The following is a 23,974-nucleotide window of genomic DNA, read 5'->3' as shown; positions in this document are numbered from 1 at the left end:
TGGTACTGGTGATGGTGCTGGACTTTTCATCAAGGTCTTAAAATCTTTCAGAGTGGGAAGAGCTGTTTCGTCTAAAGCTTTCTGGTGAAAGAGTTGCAGTCGTTGCAAGAGTTGACCGCTCTTTTGCCATTTTTCTATTTCGGACAAATTGTCGATCCATCAAGGACTGCAATTCGTGTTGTAACTGGGACATCTCGCTCAAATGGGGATTGGGAGGTAAATGCGGGGTGCGTTGTTCTTGCCAACGATGGTATTCCATCCATCGTTTGTAAGGCACTAAAGCTAGTTGTTTTCGTCCTTCCATGAGGTTGTCCTTTCAGTAAGGGGCCTAACAACAGGGGTAAAATTCCTCCACGTTGGACCAACATCTTCTTCTTTTGACGAAGGGGGATTTTCTTTTGAACCATTTCGCGAAGAACGTGACGATGTTTGCCTAAGCATTGTTTCTGGTGTTTGGACAAAGGGATCGTGCCTTTCAAGACGTTCAAACAACATTCGCACACGGTATCGATGACCTCTTTGGAGGCTGATTGAATGAGTTTTTTTCGTAGGGGTGGAGAAGCTTTGGACAGGACAGATAACATGTCCCCATGTTTGACTAAACGTGGTGGCAATCCTTTCCTTTTCTTTCCTTGGGGTTGTTTAGAAGAGGGATGTTTTCTGGAGGGTGACATCTTCAAGAGCACCAAGACACTGATACCCTACTTGGCCACACACATTTTTTATACTGGAACGCGTCGCCACTGATGGTCTTTACGTCGTATCAACTTCAGGACAGGCATGACACGTCGTGCAGGGGTACGCAACGGACTAAATCGAGCCAGTTCTTGCTTGGACAAATCCAGTAAACTTTGTAACATGCCCGATCTTTCTTGAACTTTCATTTTGGGAGCAGGTACTTTGTGAGCAACAGCCACTACCACTAAATTGGAGGGTCCTGCCACGGGGGAAGTTCTTGGGGTCATCAACGGAGAAGTTCTTGGTGTGATCAATGTCTCCAAGTACTCTTCAGTTCTTGCCGTCATCAACGGGGAAGTGGATGAACTTGAGGCTGCCGGAGACGCGGTCACCGTCGTGGCAGGTCGTGGTTTGCGAGTGTAACGTTGCGTCCTGGCTGAGGTGCCTCTCTTGCGACTGGTTTTCTTCTGTGGACTTTTCTGGGGACTTTTTCTCTGTTTCTTTTTCTGGGGGCTTCTTTTCTTTTTCCGGGGTGGTGTCTGGTAAGAGGAGGGTCCCGCCATTGGAGAAGTTCTTGCAGACACGGGTCTCCTTGGGAACCTGGTCTTTTTCTTGTTCTTCTTGGAGCTTCGTTTGACTTTTTTCTTGGGGAGAACTTTGGGGGCATTAGGATCCCATCTTAAGAGAGAGCGAATGATGACCCCTCCTAGAGTACCGCTCCCTCCAGGTTTCAAAATGATTTGTTTTTTGGTTTGAGTGTCCATGGAGGATCGGCCAGTTCGGTCAAAGCGACTTTGTTTCGATCAAAAAAGCGTTTGGTTTGATGAGGAATCTAAATGATCCCTTGCAGTAATTGACGTGCTGTCACCGTGAACCATCATAAGACTTCTTTGAGACTAGCTTCTAAGACACGAGCTCGAATTTGTGGATTTTTTTTCTCGACTGATGCCATACAAGGCACGAATCAATTCGACGGGAAGATGCGACTGAAGGGACGTCATGTTCAAACTGTGTGAGACAGACGAAAAGTGTCTGAGGTTTTTATAGATTTTTTTGTTGAGTGAAGTTAAGTCGAGGACGGAGACGTGTACAGGACAGGCCCTCCGTCTTGGCCCCAATAATGAAACAAGTGGGTACGAAATCGCAAATCATCGGGGGTCGTAGGTTTCAAATCGACCAGTAAATAGGCGTGTGGAGCTAGAGTGGCATCGTCGTACGCCTGAGTCAGCCAAGGCGTTCCTAACTGTTTGGCTAAAACTTGCACTTGCGATTTATCTCGAGGGCTTTTAAACAAGACCACGTAATGCGCATTGAGACTGATGGTGCGATGGGCTTTACTTCGTTGAAACAAATTTTGGGTGATGTAAACGACACTGGCATTACGATGATGCCCTTTGCGCGTGAACCACAGTTTAATTTCTTCTTCGTCTTCTCCTAACATGTCATCGAAAATGACCAAATGGGTTTGACGGGAGTCAGAGACGATGCCGTCGTCTTCTTTAGAAATGCCTTCCACAAACACGATGGAATCGCCTTGACTTTCTCGCAAGAGGCTGTACGCCGATTGCCACTCTTTGTAACACCACACGATGCGCTGAGGTGGTCGATCGATCAAATGATGTTTATGGTCGATCAAACGTTTGACGAATTCGGTTTTGCCTGAACCGCTAGGTCCAACAATGAGCATGTTAAAGGGATGGCGAAGATACAAAGCCTCCCAACATCGATCTAAGTGTTCGTCGATGACTCTGACAGTGGAGGAAGAGGGAGCAGAGAGAGCAGAGGTAGCCATAGTGTTAGGAATGTCACTTGTGACACGAAAACAGACAAGACAAGAGTTTATATACTTTTTCAGAACACGTTTATTGAATGTTTTAAACATGAACACGAAAGACAAAAATGCATAAAAGCCAAAGGCTTAAGTACAAGGATAAAAGGCACATGATAACCATTAACGTGGAATAAACACAAGTGTTTGTACAACATGTTTTGGGTAATGTTCTGACCAGTTCTATAGGGGGTAAGATCACACAAGTGTCCTCCCGAAAGGGTCTTTCAGGCATGATGTCCACGACAGTCCTGTCCTGGGTGACGGGTTCTTCTGGCGCCGTCACTAACACAGGTTGAAAAGTAACTTTTTTCCTTGAACAACTCTCGTGCATACTGGGCCACTTCTTGGGTCCAAGCCTCAAAACCCCCATTTCTCCAGTCACGGACATCTGTCCAATGGGGGTGTAAGTCACAAGCTACACACACATCGTCATACACGTCTTGGGTAACTAAAAGTTGATGAATCTTTTTTTCCCGTAGAGGTCGAGAAGTATCCAGATGAAAACGTAAGACTTTGAGCAAAAGGAGTCTCTCGTGACCATTTAAGGACATTTGGGTGGTAAGTACTGTTCGTAAAGGGTCCACAAGGAATCGGCTGGTAAACGAAATCCCAGAAAACAAGTCACTAAGACACACACTATGCGTCGACCCAAATTGAATGGATACAGTTCTTGTAATAATTGATGGTAATGATCCACGGTTTGAATATGGTCATTGAGTTCCTTCCACGGAATCCGTTCAATCACTTGTGACATAAGCCGTGGCATAGATTCCTGATTTTATAGTCTCTTTATGTCGGAAGCAATAAAGGTACTTTCTAGCTAGACATCTTCGTTCTCCAGTAGGGAATCTAAATCTTGCATACTGTAACCTACACTTCAGAGTTTGTTTGGATGTTTCGTCTTCCGCTAAGCAGATTCCACGTAAAATATGTTGGTAATCCTTTAACTCGTCTTCCTCAATACGTTGCTCTAGGTGAATCTCGAAGTAACCAAAATTACAAACATTTCGTTCATTCACTAACTCAAAGTGTTGAACAAGGTCTGACCACTGAAACAATTTCTGACGAATCAGTTATTTTATACCATTCAGGTACCAGTGGTTCAAACACCGGTGACGTAACGAATGCAACTGTTCTTTACGTTTGACTTGTATTTTGACCAGCTCTCGGTAAATGCGTTCTCTCAACTCCACAGGCAAGCCCAAAATGTTCTCTTGTAAAGTATCCATAAGTATATCCACTGTTTTTGGAATCCTTGGGTGGTGGTCAATAGCCTCGTTTACCTTTGTGCCTGATGTAATATCCACTCATAATTAGTCTTCTTATACTTTGGAACAGAGCATAATTTAAAAACGGATGAATAACTTTGCGTTTGCGTTTCACTTGTATTTTGATCAGTTCTCGGTAAATGCGTTCTCTCAACTCCACAGGCAAAGCACGAATGTTCTCTTGTAAAGTATCCATGAATAGGTCAGTCCGTACAATTCACAATCTTCTCCTAGAGCAAAAGTAATCCACATAGTAAGTAATTTCTGACCACTGCCATTCAGGATAACGTCCAAGAATCTCACTGAACTCTTTTGATGTAAACGGTCTAGAGTAATATAATAGGACGAATGCACATTTGACCCAAAGAAATCTATCACACTGGTTGACTTTTTTCACTTTCCTCTTATGAATTTCTCGACACAAAAGTTCTACAGTGACCCATTGAGATTTCACTCTGGCAAGTCCCTGCCAAACTTCCTTGTAAATCTTCTCTTGCAGTTCTTTAGGTAATGATTCAATATCATTTTTGAAATGAAGTTTAAATGCTGGTCTCGGTGATGTCCAACATTTGATTCCTAACCAATCTGGTTTCTTCTTTAACGACATGGTAAGTTCCTTCAATGTCTCGGTCCCACTAAGGGTAAGTAATGACAATTCGGTGACCAACGAGCATGTTCTAGGTAGGCCGAATCTTGTGGTCCCCAGTGGTGAAGTGACACAGCGCAACTGAAGCACTTGACTTTATCTCCTTCGCCCAAGTAGAAAAATCCGGCTCTGGCTAATTCTTCGGGGGTCGGTCCTCCCAGATACTTAGGCCATTTTCCTTTGAACGATTGAAGACGATTTTCATAGTCGCAGTATTCCGACAAACGCACAGGAAACGAATATTCGTCTTTCACAGGTTCGTTTCGATGAGGGTTGGGTGACATGAACAGGAGTTTGCTCAGAGCTGGATAACATCCGTAGGGGGGTAGACGTGAAGGTGAACATCCACCTTTAAAACGAAACCCAGTAAAATGTCCAAGAGGACGAGCGGCATCACTTTCGCATCCCTCAGGTTTGACACGCACAGCATCACTTTCCATGATAGGGGTAGTGAGAACAAAGTTCCCATGATGCTTTACGGCATCGCTAAGGTCACAACGTACAGCATCGTTCCCATCGCAAGGCTCACAATCACATTCCACTTCAGAAGCCCCAGACTTGAATTGTGCCTTTCTGAACTTCTTTGTGTTTCTCTGAAAGTATTCATCTTGTCCGCTTGGTCCTGGTAGTCACAATGAACTATCGATCTTGACCATAACCCTTTTTATACTAGTCACAATGCAGTCTCAAGCTTGTACATCGTTCCTTTTTTGTGTCTACTTTTGGAAGGTACCGTCTCTAAGGTACCATCATAATTGTACCGTAGGGTGATGGGTGGAAAGGCCATAGAAAAGTAAGGACAGTGCGGAGACCATCGAGTATGTTCCAGAATAGCTGAATCTTTATAGATACATAGATCCATTCGTAACTTCAGTCCGCAAGCGAAACACTGTACTTCGTATCCCAGTCCAGTCTCAGGTCCCAAGTAGACAAAACCTGTTCTAGCTAAAACATGCGAAGAAGGTTATCCTTCCCTATCCGTAGGCCATGCTTGAAACGTGTCCAATCGACGGGCACAATCACAATAGTCAAGTAAGAAGACCGGAAAATGGTAGGATTTGAACTTGGAGTTCTCACTGGATTCTTGCTGTGGTGAAGTCATCCTTCTGGTGGCTACCCTCTTACAGCCAATGTTTTATACCGACATGTCCATACGGTCAGGTAAAATGATTGGGAAGTCGCACTCGCTTCTGGTACACGATCTGATAGACTTTTTCCAAGGGTCAACTGACGATGTGGTGAGTGTGTAAACGTACAATCTTGTTCGGTTGATAGGTGATCACTTTAAAGTGTTCATCTTCTCTAGACTGCAAGGCTTCTTTCAATACCCCAAAGTTGACCACACGACTGGTACGATAATTCAGAATCAATCCTTTCACTTTACACGTCGTGTGCACTTCTCCTTGTTTGTCCCGGTATTCGTAGCCGTAATTTTTGAGACCACCACTGACGAAACTTAGAATCTTGTCGCACGGGATCCTCGTCTGTCCAGGCTCCTAAACGGTCTCCTTCGATGTCAGGGTGCTGTTGACTCGGGTGATGGATGTAAATGCAACTGTTCGTGTCAAAGTACAGGACACGTTCCCCTAACAGTTCTAAAGCTTCGTACAATTTCAAGCGAGCATGAGCTGTCACGTAAGCCGCAATGATGACATTTCCAAAAGGGTCGTCTTGTACAAAGTCCAGATCTTCTTCGTAATTGACCAAGATCAAATTCTCGCGAAGGACGTCCACGTGTTTCATGAATTTGGTTCTGTCGTGAATCATCTGGAAATAGCGGGAAGGTTGGGTCAAATATTCCGTTTTGGGTAAACACGGTCGTTGTGCCATTTTTCCCCACAAGCAATTTAACATCACTTTGGCAAACGATCGCCTGCCTTCGTTTTTCTCGTTGTGATCTAAAGAGATGCGTTCTTGTGCCCAGTATTTCTCTTTGAATGTCTTTTGGTCTTGGGGAGTGTGACACCAGGACGGATAGCCGCTGGCTTCTTGCTTCAGTTTAAAAAAGGCATCCACGTAGTCTGCGAAAATGCCTTTCTGCGTGGGGTCACCCTTGTGGTACTGTTGTGTCTTGGGAAAGTGGCAAATTTCGTACACTTCTAACAGTTGGTAACCCATGTCCAAAGCTTTGAACAATTCTACACTGACCCACGTCCCCGTCAAGGCCCGTTCTTCCTGGATGTGATGACAAGGTTGATCTTGGTTGCACGTTTCGGCACAAGTACGGCACAAAGGAAACATCAGTTTGCCTTGGCAATGGTGAGGTAAGACGGGATGGTACAAGTCCGTGGGAGGCAAAACTTTGCACGTGATCAAGCCTTCGTATTGTCGAATGTTTTTCAGGTCGATGTGTTCGGTGAACAATTGTGGGTACCCTGCAGGAAAGCGACAATATTTGCACACGTAGGGATACAGCGAACACACGTCCAAGTATTTGATTTCTTCTCCTTTCTCTTCGTCAGCTTGGTACAGCAAACAGGTGGCATTGGTCCTTCCTCCGTACAAACTATCCCTCGGGTTCAGGGGGTCCATGAACTGGTAACTTTCCACGAGGCGTTTAAACTCGGGATCGGTTTTCAAACGGTGATCGTACTCGTGTTTCCACAGTTCCACCACTTGTATCCTTCCTGTTCTAACTTTAGACGCCCCTGACAAGTGGCCTGGTACAAGTCTTCCATGGTTCTTTGTAAAAACTGATTTTTAGTGCTACCATCAGGGTAACAGACGGGACATCCGTGAAATAAGCAACCGTTAAACTCGTACACGATCTTGGGGTTTTCTAAGTCCCAGCCATCGACCGAATGCGTTCCGATGGTCTTTTCGCCCCCTCCGTTGCGGGCATGCTGAGTCCACTTGTCTTCCTTGTCGCACAAGTAATGTAACCAGCGTAGGGCTTTGACCGAGTATTGACGTTTGACATAGTTGGTCGATTGAGGACTGATGACCGCCACGGTGTTTTCAGGCATGAATCGTTGGCGGTACACTAAGGAACACGCTTTGGCAATGGTGCAAGCTTCTTTCAAAGGATCGACCTCTCCGTGTTCAATGAACAGTTCTCGAAATTTTCCACAGCAACGCCGTAAAATGTCCACGTCGGAACGACAATACTTTAGCATTTCTTCCTGAAAGTCGAAAGGGTCTGAGGCGTGAGCCTGGTACCAAGCGTAGAAAGCTTCTCGTTGTTCGGTACGCATGTTGTCAGGGTCGTAATAGTGAGCCTCAGGCAAATGGGGTAGAACGGCATGTTGATTGGCTTCCGTATTGAAAAAGTGAGGAAAATAACCTTTAGCCATTTCTGTCATTCCAAACGTTTTAGGCATTCGGCTCAAAGGCATGGCCAAGTAACTCATCGAATCTTTAAACTGTACTTGTCCCACTTGCATGAAAATGATTTTGGCTCCGTTCAAAGTCACTTTAGGACGCTCGGTGCCATGTTCCGTATAGTATCTGAAAAGAAACTGTCCACCGTATCCGGAGAAATTGTGAGCCATCACCATGGCATGACGATGACAATCTCCGTAACGTTCGATGTCCTCTTGGCTCCACGTCTTGTCGATGGGGTCTAAGACCCATTGTGCGAAATCGGCTAGCGTGTTCGGTCCCCGAAAGATTTTTTCACGCCCTCCAGGAATCTTACTGCAGTAAGGGCAATGACTCAAGATAGGTTCTTGAATGCACTTTTCGCACGCTCGATGAGCCACGCAGAAATTAGGAATGTGAATACCGGTCTCTTGCATGCATTCGAAATCGAAAAAGATGAAATTGCCTTTTTTCTTGTGTCCATCCTCTTTCTCTGGTTGGGGTTGGTATTTTTGCACGTAGCATTGGTGTTCCAAGTCCACGATGTGATGACAAATGTGACATTTTTTCTTTCCTCGACATACGTGTGCCTTGGTATTATTGGTACATACGCCTTGCCCACACGTGAGGCACAATCTCAGCAGTTGACAAGCGCATTTCTTCTGTGAACCTTGCGTCTTCAGATGCTGTTGGTAACAGGCAGGGCTGACAAACGTGCGCAGACAAGTGAAACAATGCACTGGTTCTTGTCCTTCGCTCTGACAGGGTGGAGAGGCCAAACATCCTGAGCATTTCGATCCACAATGTTTGTGTTGCTCTCGATTGTTATTGCCATAGTCACATTTCTCACAGTAATACCTGTATCCCAGGAATCCAGTAATAGTGGTAATGGTATCGAAATGGTCATCGTGATGATAGACGTGAATGTATTTTCCATTCTTAAAGTCTTTCCCTCGAAACAACAGAGGCCCACGCATTTCTTGAGGGTGCACTTTCAAGGTGTAGCGTGGTGCTAGGGCATCTTGCAATTTTTGCATCTCAGGAATGCCACAGGGTTTGTCTTTGGGCAAGCCAGCTTGTTGTAACAGGAGTTCTGCTTCGTTTCGTTGTTTGGCTCGGTCCGATTGTCGAATAGTTTTCCAGGCTCTTTTCCATTCTGCCGTATCGTTCTTGTTGACATAGGTTCGTCCCACCACGATGGCTCTGGCTAAACACATCTGGTCTTGAGAATTGTGAATTCGGACGAGACTTGTTTTGGTGCTGCGAAGCTCGTCCACCAATAACATCTTTTTGCGTCCAGTCCCTTGAGGAGGAGAGACGTGGGTCATGTCCAGTGTGGCTTTTCCATCGGTGATGTCAAACTGGTCATTGGATTGTTGTCCGTGTTGAATCTTGTCCATGACTTTGGAAGTGGTCAATTCTGCAGGGCTGCTAAACTCGATCCAAACAGGGGATTTCAAACCGTCGTGTTGTATGGAAAGTCTCAAGCGATGGTCTTCTTTGGGTTGACATTGTCGGTTGAGTGTGGTGAGTAAAGAATCCCACACCCCAGTGATGAACCCTTCTGCTTTCTCTGAGGGTACGTCGGCCTTGAAATCTTTAAACTTCACCGTGTATTTGTAAGCCGTGGTTCTAAATTTTCTAGAGGAACACTTTTCTGTCTCTCGAATGTCATAGTACTTTTCAGGGTTAACTAAGGGTGGTGAACTTTGTTTAGAGGGTTTGGATTCTGGTTCACTCATGCCCTCTTCAAAATCACTGGCATGAATTTGTGCCAAGACTTCAGCTCTTGTACGAGGCGATAGATCACGTTTCTGCCTCTTACTTTCTTCTTCTTCTTCTCAAATGAATTGGCTCGTTTAATCTTGATAGAAAAACGTCAAATGACTAAAGTTTAAACACCATGGACTAATTTATAGTCCTAGCAGACCAGCGTGTATAAAAGGGTGTATGTCTTGTCCTTTCACTATTCATTTCACTCTCAAACCGAGCACAACGATGGAAGAGACTAGACAGATCGAACATTTCATCAGAGCTTTGCGAGGGGTCATTAGAAAATTCTCTTCAGACCAGCCGACGGACTACTCTCCTTCCTTTCGAGATAAAAGTCAAAATACTTGCTATATCTGTCAGAAGAAAGGGCATCGGTCTTCAGAGTGTCCAGACCGTCAAAAAAGAAAAGAAGGGGATAGAAAAGACAAAAGTCAAGATACCTGTTATTATTGTCAAGAAAAAGGACATTGGTCTCCAGATTGCCCAAAAAAGAAACAAAAGGAGTCAGAAGAAGAGAGGGTTTCTTCAGAGGAAGAAGAGGAAGAAAGAAGACAATTCTATTTACAAGAGGCAAAGAAAAAGAAACAGGAGAAGAAAAGAAGAAGGGAAGAAAGTGAGCAGAAAGAAGAGGAAAAGACTGTGACGGTGAAGAAATTCAAAAAACAGAGAGAGTGAACAATGAGACATGAACTTTTTAAAGTGATTTGTTGTGAATTGGATTGTAAATATTTATAAAAGAATAAATTAGGTATAAAAAGGTAAGTGTCTGAGTTTTGATTTTAAAATAAGAACGTACACTCACACACTCATACATAGACACGTACTATAGGGGTAAAATGTTTTTTTTTTTTTTTGAGTTATTGGCAATTGAAAGTCTATCTCTTTTCGAGAGACGTGGGTGGCCCTGAAAAGGGCCTTTTTTTGGTGTAGGGGTGAGTTTAAGCAATCAACTTTAACTGTCTTAAGCCTTTGCCACGGCCGAGGCCTACTTCTGGACTGCGTACTGTTGATGATGATGATTTGGTTGAAATCACTAAGGGTGGCACGATAGGCCTAGTCACAGGGTTGGAGTGTTTAGCTCGGGAAGGTCGTATTCTCTTCGGTCGTGATAAAGAAGTCTGATACATTTGTTTCAGACTTCTTAACTCCGCTAAAATGTCTAACAGTACCGTGACCGTTTGAGTTTCACACCCTTGTTTCTTTACTGCTACTTCTTCTTCTTCTTATTTTTTTCTTACCTCTTCTTCTTGCTGCTGTTGCTGTAGGAGAAAAGCTTGTTCCGCTTCCTTTTGTCGTTGTATAAATTTCTCCAATTCTTCTTTCTGTCTCTGTCTAAAATTCTCCACGTGCGGTAATGAAGAAGGTGACGAAGGTTCCGGAACAAATTCTTGCGAGGTAAGAAAATCCACAAAATCCCAATTCACCTCTTCTGAAAGTAAGTCCGCGTTCCCTTGGGTAGTCTCCACCGTCGGTGCACCCCAATTGATTGTTTTCTGAGTTTCCGTCATGTTGAATAACTGTTGCATGAATTGACTGCACACAGGCGCTAGCGAATCTATATAGACTACGTGACGTCACAGACTGCTCTCTTCGGATTGGACGTGGGCTGACTGAATTTTGTAACGCGTGTTTGGATTGGCCAACAAACTCAATCCGTTTCAATCCTTTTTCTCCCTATAAATAAGTGCAGTTCACTGCATTGATTCACCTGTTCTCGGCGCCTCAACAGGTGGACCGATGTGCACTCTTCAACGATTGTGTCAACGATGATGTTCAGGACGGACATACCCATGTATGTTCGATCCAAGTGGGCAGTTGTCCATAGGACCGAGCCTATGGATACGTAGGATTGACGTGGAGAGGCAAGGATGTCTGAAAAGAGTTTTATTTTATGGACCTACCATTCGACGAAGCCTAAGAAGAAGAAGATGTTGCAGATGCCCTTTATGTTAAGGGCATATTAACATAAACCCAAAGGCCCTTTTCAGGGCCTCCCACATTTCTCGAAAAGAGATAGACTTTCAATTGCCTACCCTATTTTTTATTTATTTTTTTTTTGTTTAAAAAAAATAGAGACCCCTCCCTGTTTCAATTTTCTTATGTTCCATTTCCATAGACCCATCAGGTCGGGACCTTATTAAAATAGGGTCCCGACCCTGTTCCATTTTCCCTTGTCGCTCAACAGACCCAAGATTTTTTTTTTCCATGTTCAATTCCCCTTGAGGCTAGAGTTGCCCATGATTTTTTCCCATGTTCAATTCCCCTTGAGGCTAGAGTTGGCCATGATTTTTTCCCAAGTTAAATTTCCCTTGAGGCTAGGTTTGCCCATGATTTTTTCCCATGTTAAATTTCAATTGAGGCTAGGTTTGCCCAAGGGGTCCTGTAATGCTAATTTCCATTGAGGCTAGGGTGCCCCACTTCACTACTGATGAAGTTTACGTTTATTGACCTAACGGGATTATCGGGAAAAGCCGTGGACGTGCAGGGTTTGGTTTTAAAAGAAGTCGGCGGTGATATCGCTGCTGAATTATTAAAGTTACCGGGCACACCATTGAGTAAATATCCTGGTGAAATGTTCATTCCTGGATACAATTACTGTAGACCCTGTATATACGACTCGAGCCTAACAACAACCAAGGCCTGGTGAAGCACCGGTGAATCATGTTGATACTGCGTGTTACCGAAATGACCTTGCTTATACGGCATCGTCAAAGGAGTTATGGAGCCAGGATTCTCCATTGGACTAAAGTCCACTCATTAAAAGTAAATTACATTAATCCATATAAACAAACCATGGACATAAAAAGCCGGACTTTATCAAAAATATGCTACAGTCTGAGTTGGTATTGGAAAGGTGAAACCTCAGTGGAAATGTTAGCAAGTGCGACAAGGGTCATTCATGGGAATGCTTGAGCATAGCTGGAAAACAAGCGTTGTGCCAAATCTACCTACAAGCCCCCCCCCCCTCCCAATTCACCTGGGTGGCTTGATGTCCAAATACCAAATGAGGTTCATATCAGGCTGATTTTTTGTTTCTTCCACACGACCATGTCCATGATCAACAAGATCAAATTCTGCACCTACATGTACGCGTTAACCATTGTCAATGTTGCCAGCAGGTACAAAGAAGCTGAGCCGTTGACGTGATAAGGTACTGCAACTGTCGCAGATAAACTCGAACACATGTATGCATATGGGCAACTCTTATAATCACAACTGTTACAAATGGATCATGGTAAAGAATTCCACGGATCTGTTGCTGAGTTGTTGGCCAAACACTGTGAGCGAGTTCGTGTTAGACATGTCAATATTCACCGTGACCAGCTATTGTGGGACGATTTAATCGCACTCTTGCAGAAAGGTTGTTTAGTTATCAGCATGCGTAGGAATTGTTGATGAGGTCTTGAGGCAGGAAACTAGCCTCTTAAGTTCCAGATCTCACGACTGGGCAACGCATCTTAAATTAGTCACAACAGCACTAAACAATGTAGTCACACGCTCGATTGGATTAAAACCAGCTAATGCGATCTCACAGCCGGCATAGCTACTAACTACTCAGACATATTTACCCGGTATCTATATGCATTAGGAGAGTTAGAAAGTGGGCAACGTTTTGCAACTGACCTCCTACTGACGTCGATGTGTTTACGATTTTGGAAGTTTCTCGTGGGTCGGTGGTTCTTCCTCCACCATTAATACTGACCGACATGCATAGCCTATCGTGTGCTGAAAAATGGCGTTAAACCCCACAACAACAACAACAACGATTTTGGAACGGAATGATACTCCAAGACAAGCAACGTGTTACCGGTTGGGAACTATTAATGAATAAGCAGTAAAACCCCTCAGTCGAGTCTTTGCGCGAGAGGAATTAAAAGTCGTTCAAGAAAATACGGAACTGCCACCAAGATTCGTGTTAACACGTTGGTGCTCTAGTGGACATGTCAATGGCATGATGGCCAAACGCGTTGGTGTTGATTCTATCATGGAGTATCCATCGCTTGGTATCCAGCGCATCCAGTTTAGTGCATCGTTAAACACCACTGTTGTTTCCGACACCATATCATATTTGTCATGTGCGCGAATTCACATCGCTGTCAAAGGTATTCCACGTATATGTCGTGTTGTGCAATAACATGTGGAACACCTTGGAATATCTTTTATTTTTGGAGGCGTGTGGTCCAACCACGATTGAATACATTTTAGGTTGCAGTCCCACATACTCTACATTGGTTGTTATCTGCATCAGCAGCGAATCAGTGTCAGTATACAGCTGCATGATTCAATCTAGGTAAAACTAGTTTTTGTTCCCTTTTTGGCTCTGATATACGTCATAAGCCTCTATCCCCAATGACTGGCCATTTTCGTGGATCATTAGTGTTAATCATCCAGGGGTTGCATATAGTATGCAGCACCCTTGCCAAGTCATGGGGGGAGGATAGAGGCTGTGACAATTATTAGTTCCCTAAAGGACCTAAAGTTTACTATTGTATAATCTATACAAAAATTAAGCAGGAAAAAAAACGACTTTATCTGACTTTGTCCTTCCCGGATGGTCGAAACCTCCGAAAATTATATATAACCCCAATATGCTCCAACTGTAAAAACAATAGCAGCTTGTTTGCTTCACTGTGTCCTTGAAACAAATTTTAGACACCGTTTTAAGTTGCTGTCAAGACATGGAAATATACTTCCCTCAAACTCCCGCCTTTTTCTCTTCCAACCTATTTTGCCCCTTATATTTGATTTTTAAAAAGTTGACATTGTTATTTAAGGACTTTACCAATGTTTTGCCTAAATCTTTGTTTTATACTGATAAATGAAACGTGGTTAAATTCAATGTTCGAAAGTTTTTGTTTTTCCGCTTCGCTGGGAAGCGACAGTACAAAGGGGATGCAAACCCGTCTGCACACTTTTGGAACATCTTTGTCTTAATCCAATTGTGCGGGAAATTTGGCTAACGTAGTTTTTTGCTTAAAACATTGAGTTTCTATAAGATGTAGTTAAAAACATTGATGTTCTGCATATACTAATGACTTCATTCATGCCAGATAAGACACTAGTTTAAGCAGTGAGGCCTATTTGAAACTGTATTGTTGTTCTCAAGTAAAAACCTATTTTCGAGGGAACTGTAAACTCGAGGCTGCAAACACGAGACACTTGACTGAAGTCTTCATTGAAGGGCAGAATGAACAGGAAGTAGGTTTATATTTATGTTCACACTTTGATCATCATGATGTGTGTATTGGCTGTATAATATAAGATGAACTAATTCTAACTGCTATCATTACCTATAATGGATTACATAGGTAGCCTAGTTGAGGTAAACGGACAGAATGGTACCGGGCAAAATGGCGATATTCTTCGTACCCTGCACATACGGCGATGAGATTTTACGGGGCATAGGACAAAAATTGCGACATAGTATTTTCAGATTGGAAACTTTATAGAAAATAAAGTGTATTAAAAGCATAAGTAATCATAACGCCATCGTTCATTTGTTTTCTTTGGTGTATATGAATCTGTCGCGACTTCATTTTCGGTCGCCTTTATTTGATATAACGATTTCCATGGCTACTGACTGCATTTTTTTTTTTTTTGTAAATGTAAGTAAAACCAATTAACAAAACAACAGAAATAAAAGAAATTAAATTGAAAGTATTTAAACGAAAGATGCTAAATATCATATGAACTTGAGTAATGAACAGTGCGCTTATATATATATATATATATATATATATATATATATATATATATATATATATATATTGTGATTAATGACAGGTAAAATATGCTGTAGTTTTCAGCCTTTTATTATGTAATATAAATTATGCATTCTTGAATAAGAATATAAATATCGGACAGTATAACTCAAACTATTGCATTGATTAACAGCGCGCCAGTGATCAAAGTGACAGATCAGCTGATTATGTATTTTGATGAAATGCCTACATTTTACCGATTCTGCCAGTTCAGTTTATAATTTACAATTTTTTTTCATTGAAATTGAATTGAAAACACCCCTGATGGCTGAAGCTTTCACCTTTACCAATCACTGCCATTTCACCTGTCTGCATGGGTTCCATTCTTGGGCTTAGCAAATGTGGGTATGTGAGAAAGCTTGCCAGTAGATAACCGTGGGGTGGTAGTTCTCATTGGAATTTTCCCGGTTTCTTCCTCTACCATTTATACTGGCTGCCATGTATAGCATATACTGCACTGAGAAATGTCATTAAACAAGAACACCAACAACTCAAAACAATAACAACTGTATTTCACCAGAAAGATTTAAATTGTTTCTGTATCTGATTCATCATCAGATCTATATCTTTTTCAATATACAGTTCATTTTTTTCTGGGTTCAGCAGCATGTTAACCCTTTACCTCATAGAATGGATGTTTTTTAGGCAGTTTATACACATGTACTAAAGTTATAGTGTAGTGCACTATAAATAGAACAGATGTTACCCATTTGACTCCATACATATAGGTCTGCCTGTTTACTGTTATAGCAGTATAGTATATGTTGCGTGCAATTCAGTTGTAACCATTTTACATTTTTTGAACACATTTGTGTATAGAAATATTTAAGAGTAAAATCTGTTAATTAAAGCTGTATAATTATTTTTCACGGAGGAATTTTTTATGTACTTTAAAATCTTTAGAGAACTCATTCACCATCAAGTCATTGAAGCTGAATGACCAAGCACCGCTAACATTTCTCATGCTCCAAATATACCAGTTCATTGTCTATGACTAAATCATCTGCATTTGATAAATTATAAATATTCTGTGTTGCCTACATCAATATCAGAACCTTTGCCAAAGTTATTGAAGCTTTCATAGTAGTGATTCTAATCATGCAGACTCCTGAAGAGTACTGAACAAAATCCAAAGCCTTCATTTTGGAGAGGAGAGTCCGATGCCGTTACTTTAAATAGCAGATTACTACTAGAGTTTAAATAGTGACCATGTGATCTGATGTAATGGTCATTAAAATCAATGAATGTAGTACCTAACAAGGGATTTTCCCCCAAAGGTGGTGCTACGAAAACCAGCTCAAAATGGCTGATTTTACAGCAGGCATGCAAAGGCACTTCCATGAGACTGGTGTAGAGGAATGCAAAGGTGTGTCCATGCAAATCGGGTAGAGGCATCCAAAGGTGCTTTCATGAAAATTGGGTAGAGGCATCCAAAGGCGCTTACATGAGGTAATGGGTTACACGCTTGATGGCATCTCTGGGATTATAAACCGTGATGTCAGGTCATTAGATACGATAATGTAGCCTATCTTAGTGAACTTCAATCTGATATGAGCATTTTTTCCCCCTTTCAGCATCAGCAGAGGGCATGGGTAGAGTCAGAATGAGGTCCTTTAGTTCCAAAATGTATGCAATGCAGGTTACTAGTTATACTGGTGGACTGTCTCCCACTTGAAGTTAGATAAGAACAATAAAGTACACAACAGCTTTGCATACTTAAGCCATTTTTCCAACATTTCTGACACATTCTTAGTCTCATCTCTTGATCTCATATTTACAATCATTCTTTTTTTTTTAACATCATCTAATTTTTGCAATTTCACTGGTGGCTATATATCTTACAATTGTTAAAACTATTTATAAATAACGATATAAATATTAAAACACAATATTCTGTATAATTCTAGATTATTTTGTCGTATTGGTGAAAACTAATTTTTCTGATTGGTCAGTGCTAGCATGAGACGCTGTTCCAGTTGTTATGATCAGTAATGAAATCGGTGCTTGCTTGAGGCGGTACACCAGCTAGTTTTCTGTGTGCAAGGACTGTTTTGACAATAATCACACTAATTTACTTGATGAGTTGCATAATGCTTGTCCCTTTTTGTGCCATAAGCAGTTTCTGTATCATGTCAAGTGCACGATGTTGGTTGGTACATGGTTAACACAATAAACAGATCTGACCATTAAAAGGAATACTGACTCAACATTTTATTTGATATATCCAACACAAGACCACTTCTTAACTGCTGTGATAGCAACTGGTGATAATTTTCACTGTTTCAATGGATTAGTAATGGCTGGGGTTTTTGGTGATCTGTTGGCAAAGTCTTTAACTACTTGTGTTATTGAATTAGCATAAATTCAAGCCCTGTGCAAGTTCCAATACATTAAGAAGACTTGTTTGCAGATCCCCTGTGCTGTGTTTGTACCATATTCTGTTCAGCCCATTAATATTTCTCATGCATTTTGAAACTGATTTCTGCAGCCCCCATTGTTATAAACAAAGCATGTTATTTACAGGGGTTCAGATACAGGGCTCTCCAGGATACTGAGATAGGCATAAAAGTACGTGTGCTTTTCATTTTGTATGAAAATTCCAAGAGATAATACTCTGGTAAGCAAAAAAATTTTCTTGTGGTTACAGTTCTCATTTATTAGATCCATTTACGCAATGCTAGAATCAACCATGCCGTGTGCAAGCAGGGGTCATTGTAATGGTGAAGCTGCATAGGTTAGAATTTAGCAGACAGGTAAGACACCTGTTAATGGTTTCAACAAAACCTGAACAGATCTATATTGCATAATTGTCATTTTTATATAATAAGCTTGACTGGTTTCAGCAAAACCTGAATAGATTTATATTGCATAATTGTCATTTTTGTATAATAAGCTTGACTGGTTTCAGCAAAACCAGAGTATGCTCATACTGCAGAGTTTGCATTTACATGTAATACACTTAAATGTTTTCAACAATGCCTTGCCCAGTGACCCAGTTGACATGCATACCAAAAGTGCATACTTGATTTATGTTCATAAAACATGTATGCTCCCCAGTGTGGACTACAGCAGTCTAAGGCCCCAAAAAATTAAAACATTTAGAAAGATGAAATATTTTGATAATGACTAGAAAATGTAATCTAGTTATCTACATAGAATTATAATTATGTGTACCAAATTGTCTATCTCAAATGGTTTTGATTAACAACCCAAACAAGGTTTGCATGAAAAGGTATTTGTACAAAGAAAATTGAAAAGGGGATGGGGAATTGAGAAATTGTTGAATTAACCTGAAAATCTAATCAGGTCATTTTGTTTTGATCATGATGAAATGTCCAAAAGTTCATGGCTCCAAATTCAGTAGGTTATGTTCTGTCATGCTATAATGGATCAGTTTTGTCAAACTCAAATCTTGCTGTGGTGGGCCAGATATAAATGTACTTCACTCGGGCCATATGTATCATGAACTATGATAAGCATACAAATTTGACACTAACAAGAGACCGGGTCTGCGGTGTGGACTAATGAGTTGGGTGGGCTGTATGTATGACACCTCAGAGTTAAATGGAATGATCGGTTTTGTTTTATCATGCTTCAGTGGATTTGAGATGGATGTGCAACTTTATGGACAGGTAGATAAAAGCAACAAAATTTCAAATATATATTTGTTTATAAGTCAGATCCAGCTGCATTACCGCTCCGGTGGCCTAGTGGTTAGAGCATCTGCCTCTGATGCTGGAGGTTGTGGGTTCGACCCCCAGCAAAGTCATACCAAAGACTTGTAAAAATGGTACTAACAGCTGCCTTGCTTGGTGCTCAGCATTAAGAAGTTAGTGTTAGGACTGGTTGGCCTGGTGTCAGGATAATGTGACTGGGTGGAACATCATGCTACTTGTCTGCGACATGATGTCCCAGTGCTAGACAGCTCTATAAACTGCCACAATGCAGACATAGCGATATGACTGAAAAATTGTTAAAGCTACATTAAAAATCCAAACCACACATACTCACACTTAGATCCAGCTGCAAACTTCATAGACCCAAATGTACCATCACATAATGTGCCATCCAGTCAATGTCTATGCAGTCTTCCTTAAAGGTGTTATTATATTCTATTGTAGGAGTCTTGCATATTTGTGAGTACTGTATTCCTTGAGTTGTTCTGCATGTATTAAGTTTATCTAATCTCATTAAATACAAATTATATATTAGATTTATTTTATTACATTTACCTCTTTAAAGCAGTGAACCATCAATTTGTCTTTTACAGTGTAAAACTGTCTGATGTGAGCATGAATGTAACTGGGGACAATGATGACTGGTATGTGGATTGTAGTGATGATGAGAAGTACAACCCGACTCATCAGCCACTGGGGACATGGGAACCAGCACCAGAAGACATCCTGGATTTATTTGAAAAGCTGCAGAAGAACAAAGTACTGGAGCTCCACTGGAAATGTCCAGGACGTCTTCCTCCAGAGTCAGAAAATGGAGAGAAGGAAAATCCAAAGGATATAGAAATGGAGCAAGAGAAGGAAGAGGAAACCAAGTAATTTTTTTCATGGCATTTGACATGTAGATTCTTGGATGTAGAGCAATGCTTTATTTAGGGGTTACAATAGAACCCAAAACAACTGGTATATTGTTGCAGTCAGGAAACACCAAAATTCTTACTGCTTCTACCAGGTCAGTGTCTGCACTTAAATGCAATTCTGGCAAATACATTGCCCAAATACATGTAATTTGTCAAAATATGCAGAAAAAGAAAAGTTGACTTTGACATTCCTTGATTTGACATCTTCAGCCCATCCCCTTTTCTGCTGTTGAATAGTTTCATATTGAGTACATTATCACTCTTGATTTTTGTGTGCCCGAAGCAAAAATAAAAGTAGGACAGTGTCAGCATAGTACTGTTCATGCTTTTGATCATGATTTGTGTCGGTTAATTTATGCCTGCAGTTATGTTTCAGTTTCCAAGCTCCTCACCAAAATATATTTATACATGAACCTGAAGAAGCGAGTAGGATTTCATGCATTTTTAACATAACATAACATATTCACTTGATTATAATCCACTCTGTTGGCCTAGTGGTTAGAGCGTCCACCTTGGAGGTAACAGGTTCGAACCCAAGCCAAGTCATATCAGAGATTTATGAAAATGATACTAGCAGCTGCCTCACTAGGTGCTCAGCATTACAAGGGTAGTATTAGGACTGGACGGCTTGGTGTCAGGATACTGTAACTGGGTGGGACATGATGCTACATGTCTGCAGCATTGTGCCCCATTGCTAGACATCACTATAAACTGTCACACTGCTGACGTCATAGTGATATGACTGATTTTTTTTTAAAGCTATGTAAAGAATCCACATCATACAAACACTTGCTTATGAGTCATGTCCAGCTGCAGACTGCATCAACCCAGATTGGCCGTAGCAAATTGGGTCAGACCTGGAACTTTGCAATTTGTTAAGAGCAACCAAGAGAATAAAAAAGCAAAACCCTAGATGTGCCAGCATGTTATGCGATAGATAAAGATTTTTTTTGTCTAAAGTTGGATTCAACTTGTAGTTGAGAATATATGGTAATCAAGAGCAAAATATTTCTCTTTGGAGATTTATAGACTGATTGCCAGTAATCTTTAGCAAATGTAGGGGTGATGTTCTAGTGACATCTTATTGCCATAATTGCTGATTTTGTCAGCCAATCTGATATGGTCATATATCTTCACATTGTTTTTCGTTTTTGTAAATTTGTGATACAGGGGATCAAGTTCAGTCTTTGATATTGCTTTTGTAGCCAAACATTTAAGCTAATTAAGAAGCTGTCTGTGCTCGCATTCAAAAGCAAAATTTTTGTTAGAATGACTTTGATAAAAGAAGCTATCAAATGAGGTGGTCTTTTCTATTTGGATAAAATGAGTTTACCAAATTATTTTTGCAAGGTAGGTCATAAGGAAGATTTATAAAAATGAAATTCACGTGGAAGTGACTGCATAAAACAAATGGCTGACAATGAGTCTGAGTGGCCATTTTGAAAACCTTGTTATTGGTACTACTCCTGAATGAAGGGTCATATTACATGAGGTTTTCACTGAAAAACTTATTATGACATCTAGTTGAAAATGAGAATGGTACCGATCTGATCTTCCAAATTACTCTACAGCAGCTGGTTTAGTTATCTTGTTATTGATGAACAATATCGGTAATTACTTCATCATAACATGGGGCTTTATTCAATCATTTCCATGTATTTTTAATGATCAAGTAGTGGCATTTGAAATTGCTATCTTTAGGAATTAATTAGTGCAGTCATATTATTGATCCAATGGTTTATGTGCAATGATGCTTTAGTTCATTTGTGTTTGCTCATGATGGATACACATAGGTTAATAGTGAGAGGAAGCCAGCTCAAATTTTACTGATGCTGTATGCATGTCTTCTGGATTTAGATTCAAAATCCAACATCAAATTATTGAATTTATTTGATTTCTTAAGATGTAGCATTCATTGATTATTAAAATCTTTTATATAAATACTTGCATCTAACTGGTCAGCCTAATCATGACCATCGTATCTACCTGAAGTCAGCCTAATCATGACCATTGTGTCTAACTGAAATCAGCCTAATCATGACCATTGTGTCTAACTGAAATCAGCCTAATCATGACCATTGTGTCTAACTGAAATCAGCCTAATCATGACCATTGTGTCTAACTGAAATCAGCCTAATCATGACCATTGTGTCTAACTGAAGTCAGCCTAATCATGACCATTGTGTCTAACTGAAATCAGCCTAATCATGACCATTGTGTCTAACTGAAATCAGCCTAATCATGACCATTGTGTCTAACTGAAATCAGCCTAATCATGACCATTGTGTCTAACTGAAGTCAGCCTAATCATGACCATTGTGTGTAACTGAAGTCAGCCTAATCATGACCATTGTGTGTAACTGAAATCAGCCTAATCATGACCATTGTGTGTAACTGAAATCAGCCTAATCATGACCATTGTGTGTAACTGAAATCAGCCTAATCATGACCATTGTGTGTAACTGAAATCAGCCTAATCATGACCATTGTGTCTAACTGAAATCAGCCTAATCATGACCATTGTGTCTAACTGAAATCAGCCTAATCATGACCATTGTGTCTAACTGAAATCAGCCTAATCATGACCATTGTGTCTAACTGAAGTCAGCCTAATCACGACCATTGTGTGTAACTGAAGTCAGCCTAATCACGACCATTGTGTCTAACTGAAGTCAGCCTAATCATGACCATTGTGTGTAACTGAAGTCAGCCTAATCATGACCATTGTGTCTAACTGAAATCAGCCTAATCATGACCATTGTGTCTAACTGAAATCAGCCTAATCATGACCATTGTGTCTAACTGAAATCAGCCTAATCATGACCATTGTGTCTAACTGAAGTCAGCCTAATCATGACCATTGTATCTAACTGAAGTCCACCTAATGATACTAATGCTTTTCAGTTTACCAAGCATCACATCTGACCGAAGTCAACCTAATCATGACCCAATGTATCTAACTGAAGTCAAGCTAATCATGACTATTGTATCTAACTGAAGTTAACCTATCCATAACCCATTGTATTTAACTGAAGTCAACCTAATCATAACCCACTGTGTCTAACTGAAGTCAGCCTAATCATGACCACTGTTACCTAATTGAAGTCAACCTAATCATAACCCATTGTATCTAACTGAAGTCAACCTAATCATGACCATTGTTATCTAACTGAAGTCAACCCAATCTTGAACATTGTTATCTAATTGAAGTCAACTTAATCATGACCATTGTTATCTAACTTAAGTAAACCTAATCTTGACCATTGTTATCTAATTGAAGTCAACTTAATCATGACCATTGTTATCTAACTGAAGTCAACCTAATCATGACCATTGTTATCTAATTGAAGTCAACCTAATCATAACCCATTGTATCTAATTGAAGTAAACCCAATCATGACCATTGTTATCTAACTGAAGTCGACCTAATCTTGATCATTGTTATCTAATTGAAGTCAACCTAATCTTGACCATTGTTATCTAACTGAAGTCAACCTAATCTTGACCATTATCTAACTGAAGTCAACCTAATCATAACAGTTCTATCTAATTGAAGTCTACCTAATCATGACCCTTGTATCTTCTTGAAGTCAGCCTAATCATGCTAATGCTGATGTCACTTTTCAGTTTATTCAAGCATATGTTGTATTATGATTTTTCAGCTTGTTTCCATTACTGACCAATGCAGACAGAGTCTTGTCAAAAGTGTGTGTACTGTATATATCAACTTCAAGAAAGTGTGTGTACTGTATATACCAACTGAAAGTGTGTGTACTGTATATACCAACTGCAAGAAAGTGTGTACTGTATATACCAACTGCAAGAAAGTGTGTACTGTATATACCAACTGCAAGAAAGTGTGTGTACTGTATATACCAACTGCAAAAAAGCACAGTCCCATATCTGCAGTTGAATGATGCATGGGCAGATCTGGGTCTCTGCAGTTTGTTAGGAGTAATTAGTAGAACTGCAGATCAGGTGACAGGATCTTTGTTATTTGCAGTTGGATTTTACTTATAAGCAAGTATATATTGTAACTTTAATTTTTTTATCATTGGTTTTAATTTTTGAATAAGCCAGCTTTGCTGGCAGGAGACTTCATGCTGACTTATTGTAGTACAA

The 23,974-nt window shown here is 40.7% G+C and overlaps 1 protein-coding gene across 3 annotated transcripts in view; it reads left to right on the top strand.

The window, feature by feature from the left end:
* Positions 1–23,974, top strand: part of LOC149775744 (uncharacterized) — a 59,096-nt gene that overhangs the window by 21,512 nt on the left and 13,610 nt on the right. For 2 of the 3 annotated variants that reach the window (XM_089943336.1, XM_089943337.1), the window contains one exon: positions 19,529–19,807. In XM_089943336.1, coding sequence (XP_089799462.1) covers positions 19,551–19,807 — 257 coding nt within the window. In that variant the 5' untranslated portion in view covers positions 19,529–19,550. Of the gene's footprint in view, positions 1–14,420; positions 14,696–19,528; positions 19,808–23,974 lie in introns of those variants that run through there. The other variant, XM_089943335.1, reaches the window with a different exon arrangement.

This window comes from Sinohyriopsis cumingii, chromosome 19, assembly GCF_028554795.1.
Source record: "Sinohyriopsis cumingii isolate HCF-2022 chromosome 19, ASM2855479v2, whole genome shotgun sequence".
Lineage (NCBI taxonomy): Eukaryota > Metazoa > Mollusca > Bivalvia > Unionida > Unionidae > Sinohyriopsis > Sinohyriopsis cumingii.
The sequence above is the reverse complement of the archived record's forward strand: the minus strand, read 5'-3'. Positions and strand labels throughout refer to the sequence as shown.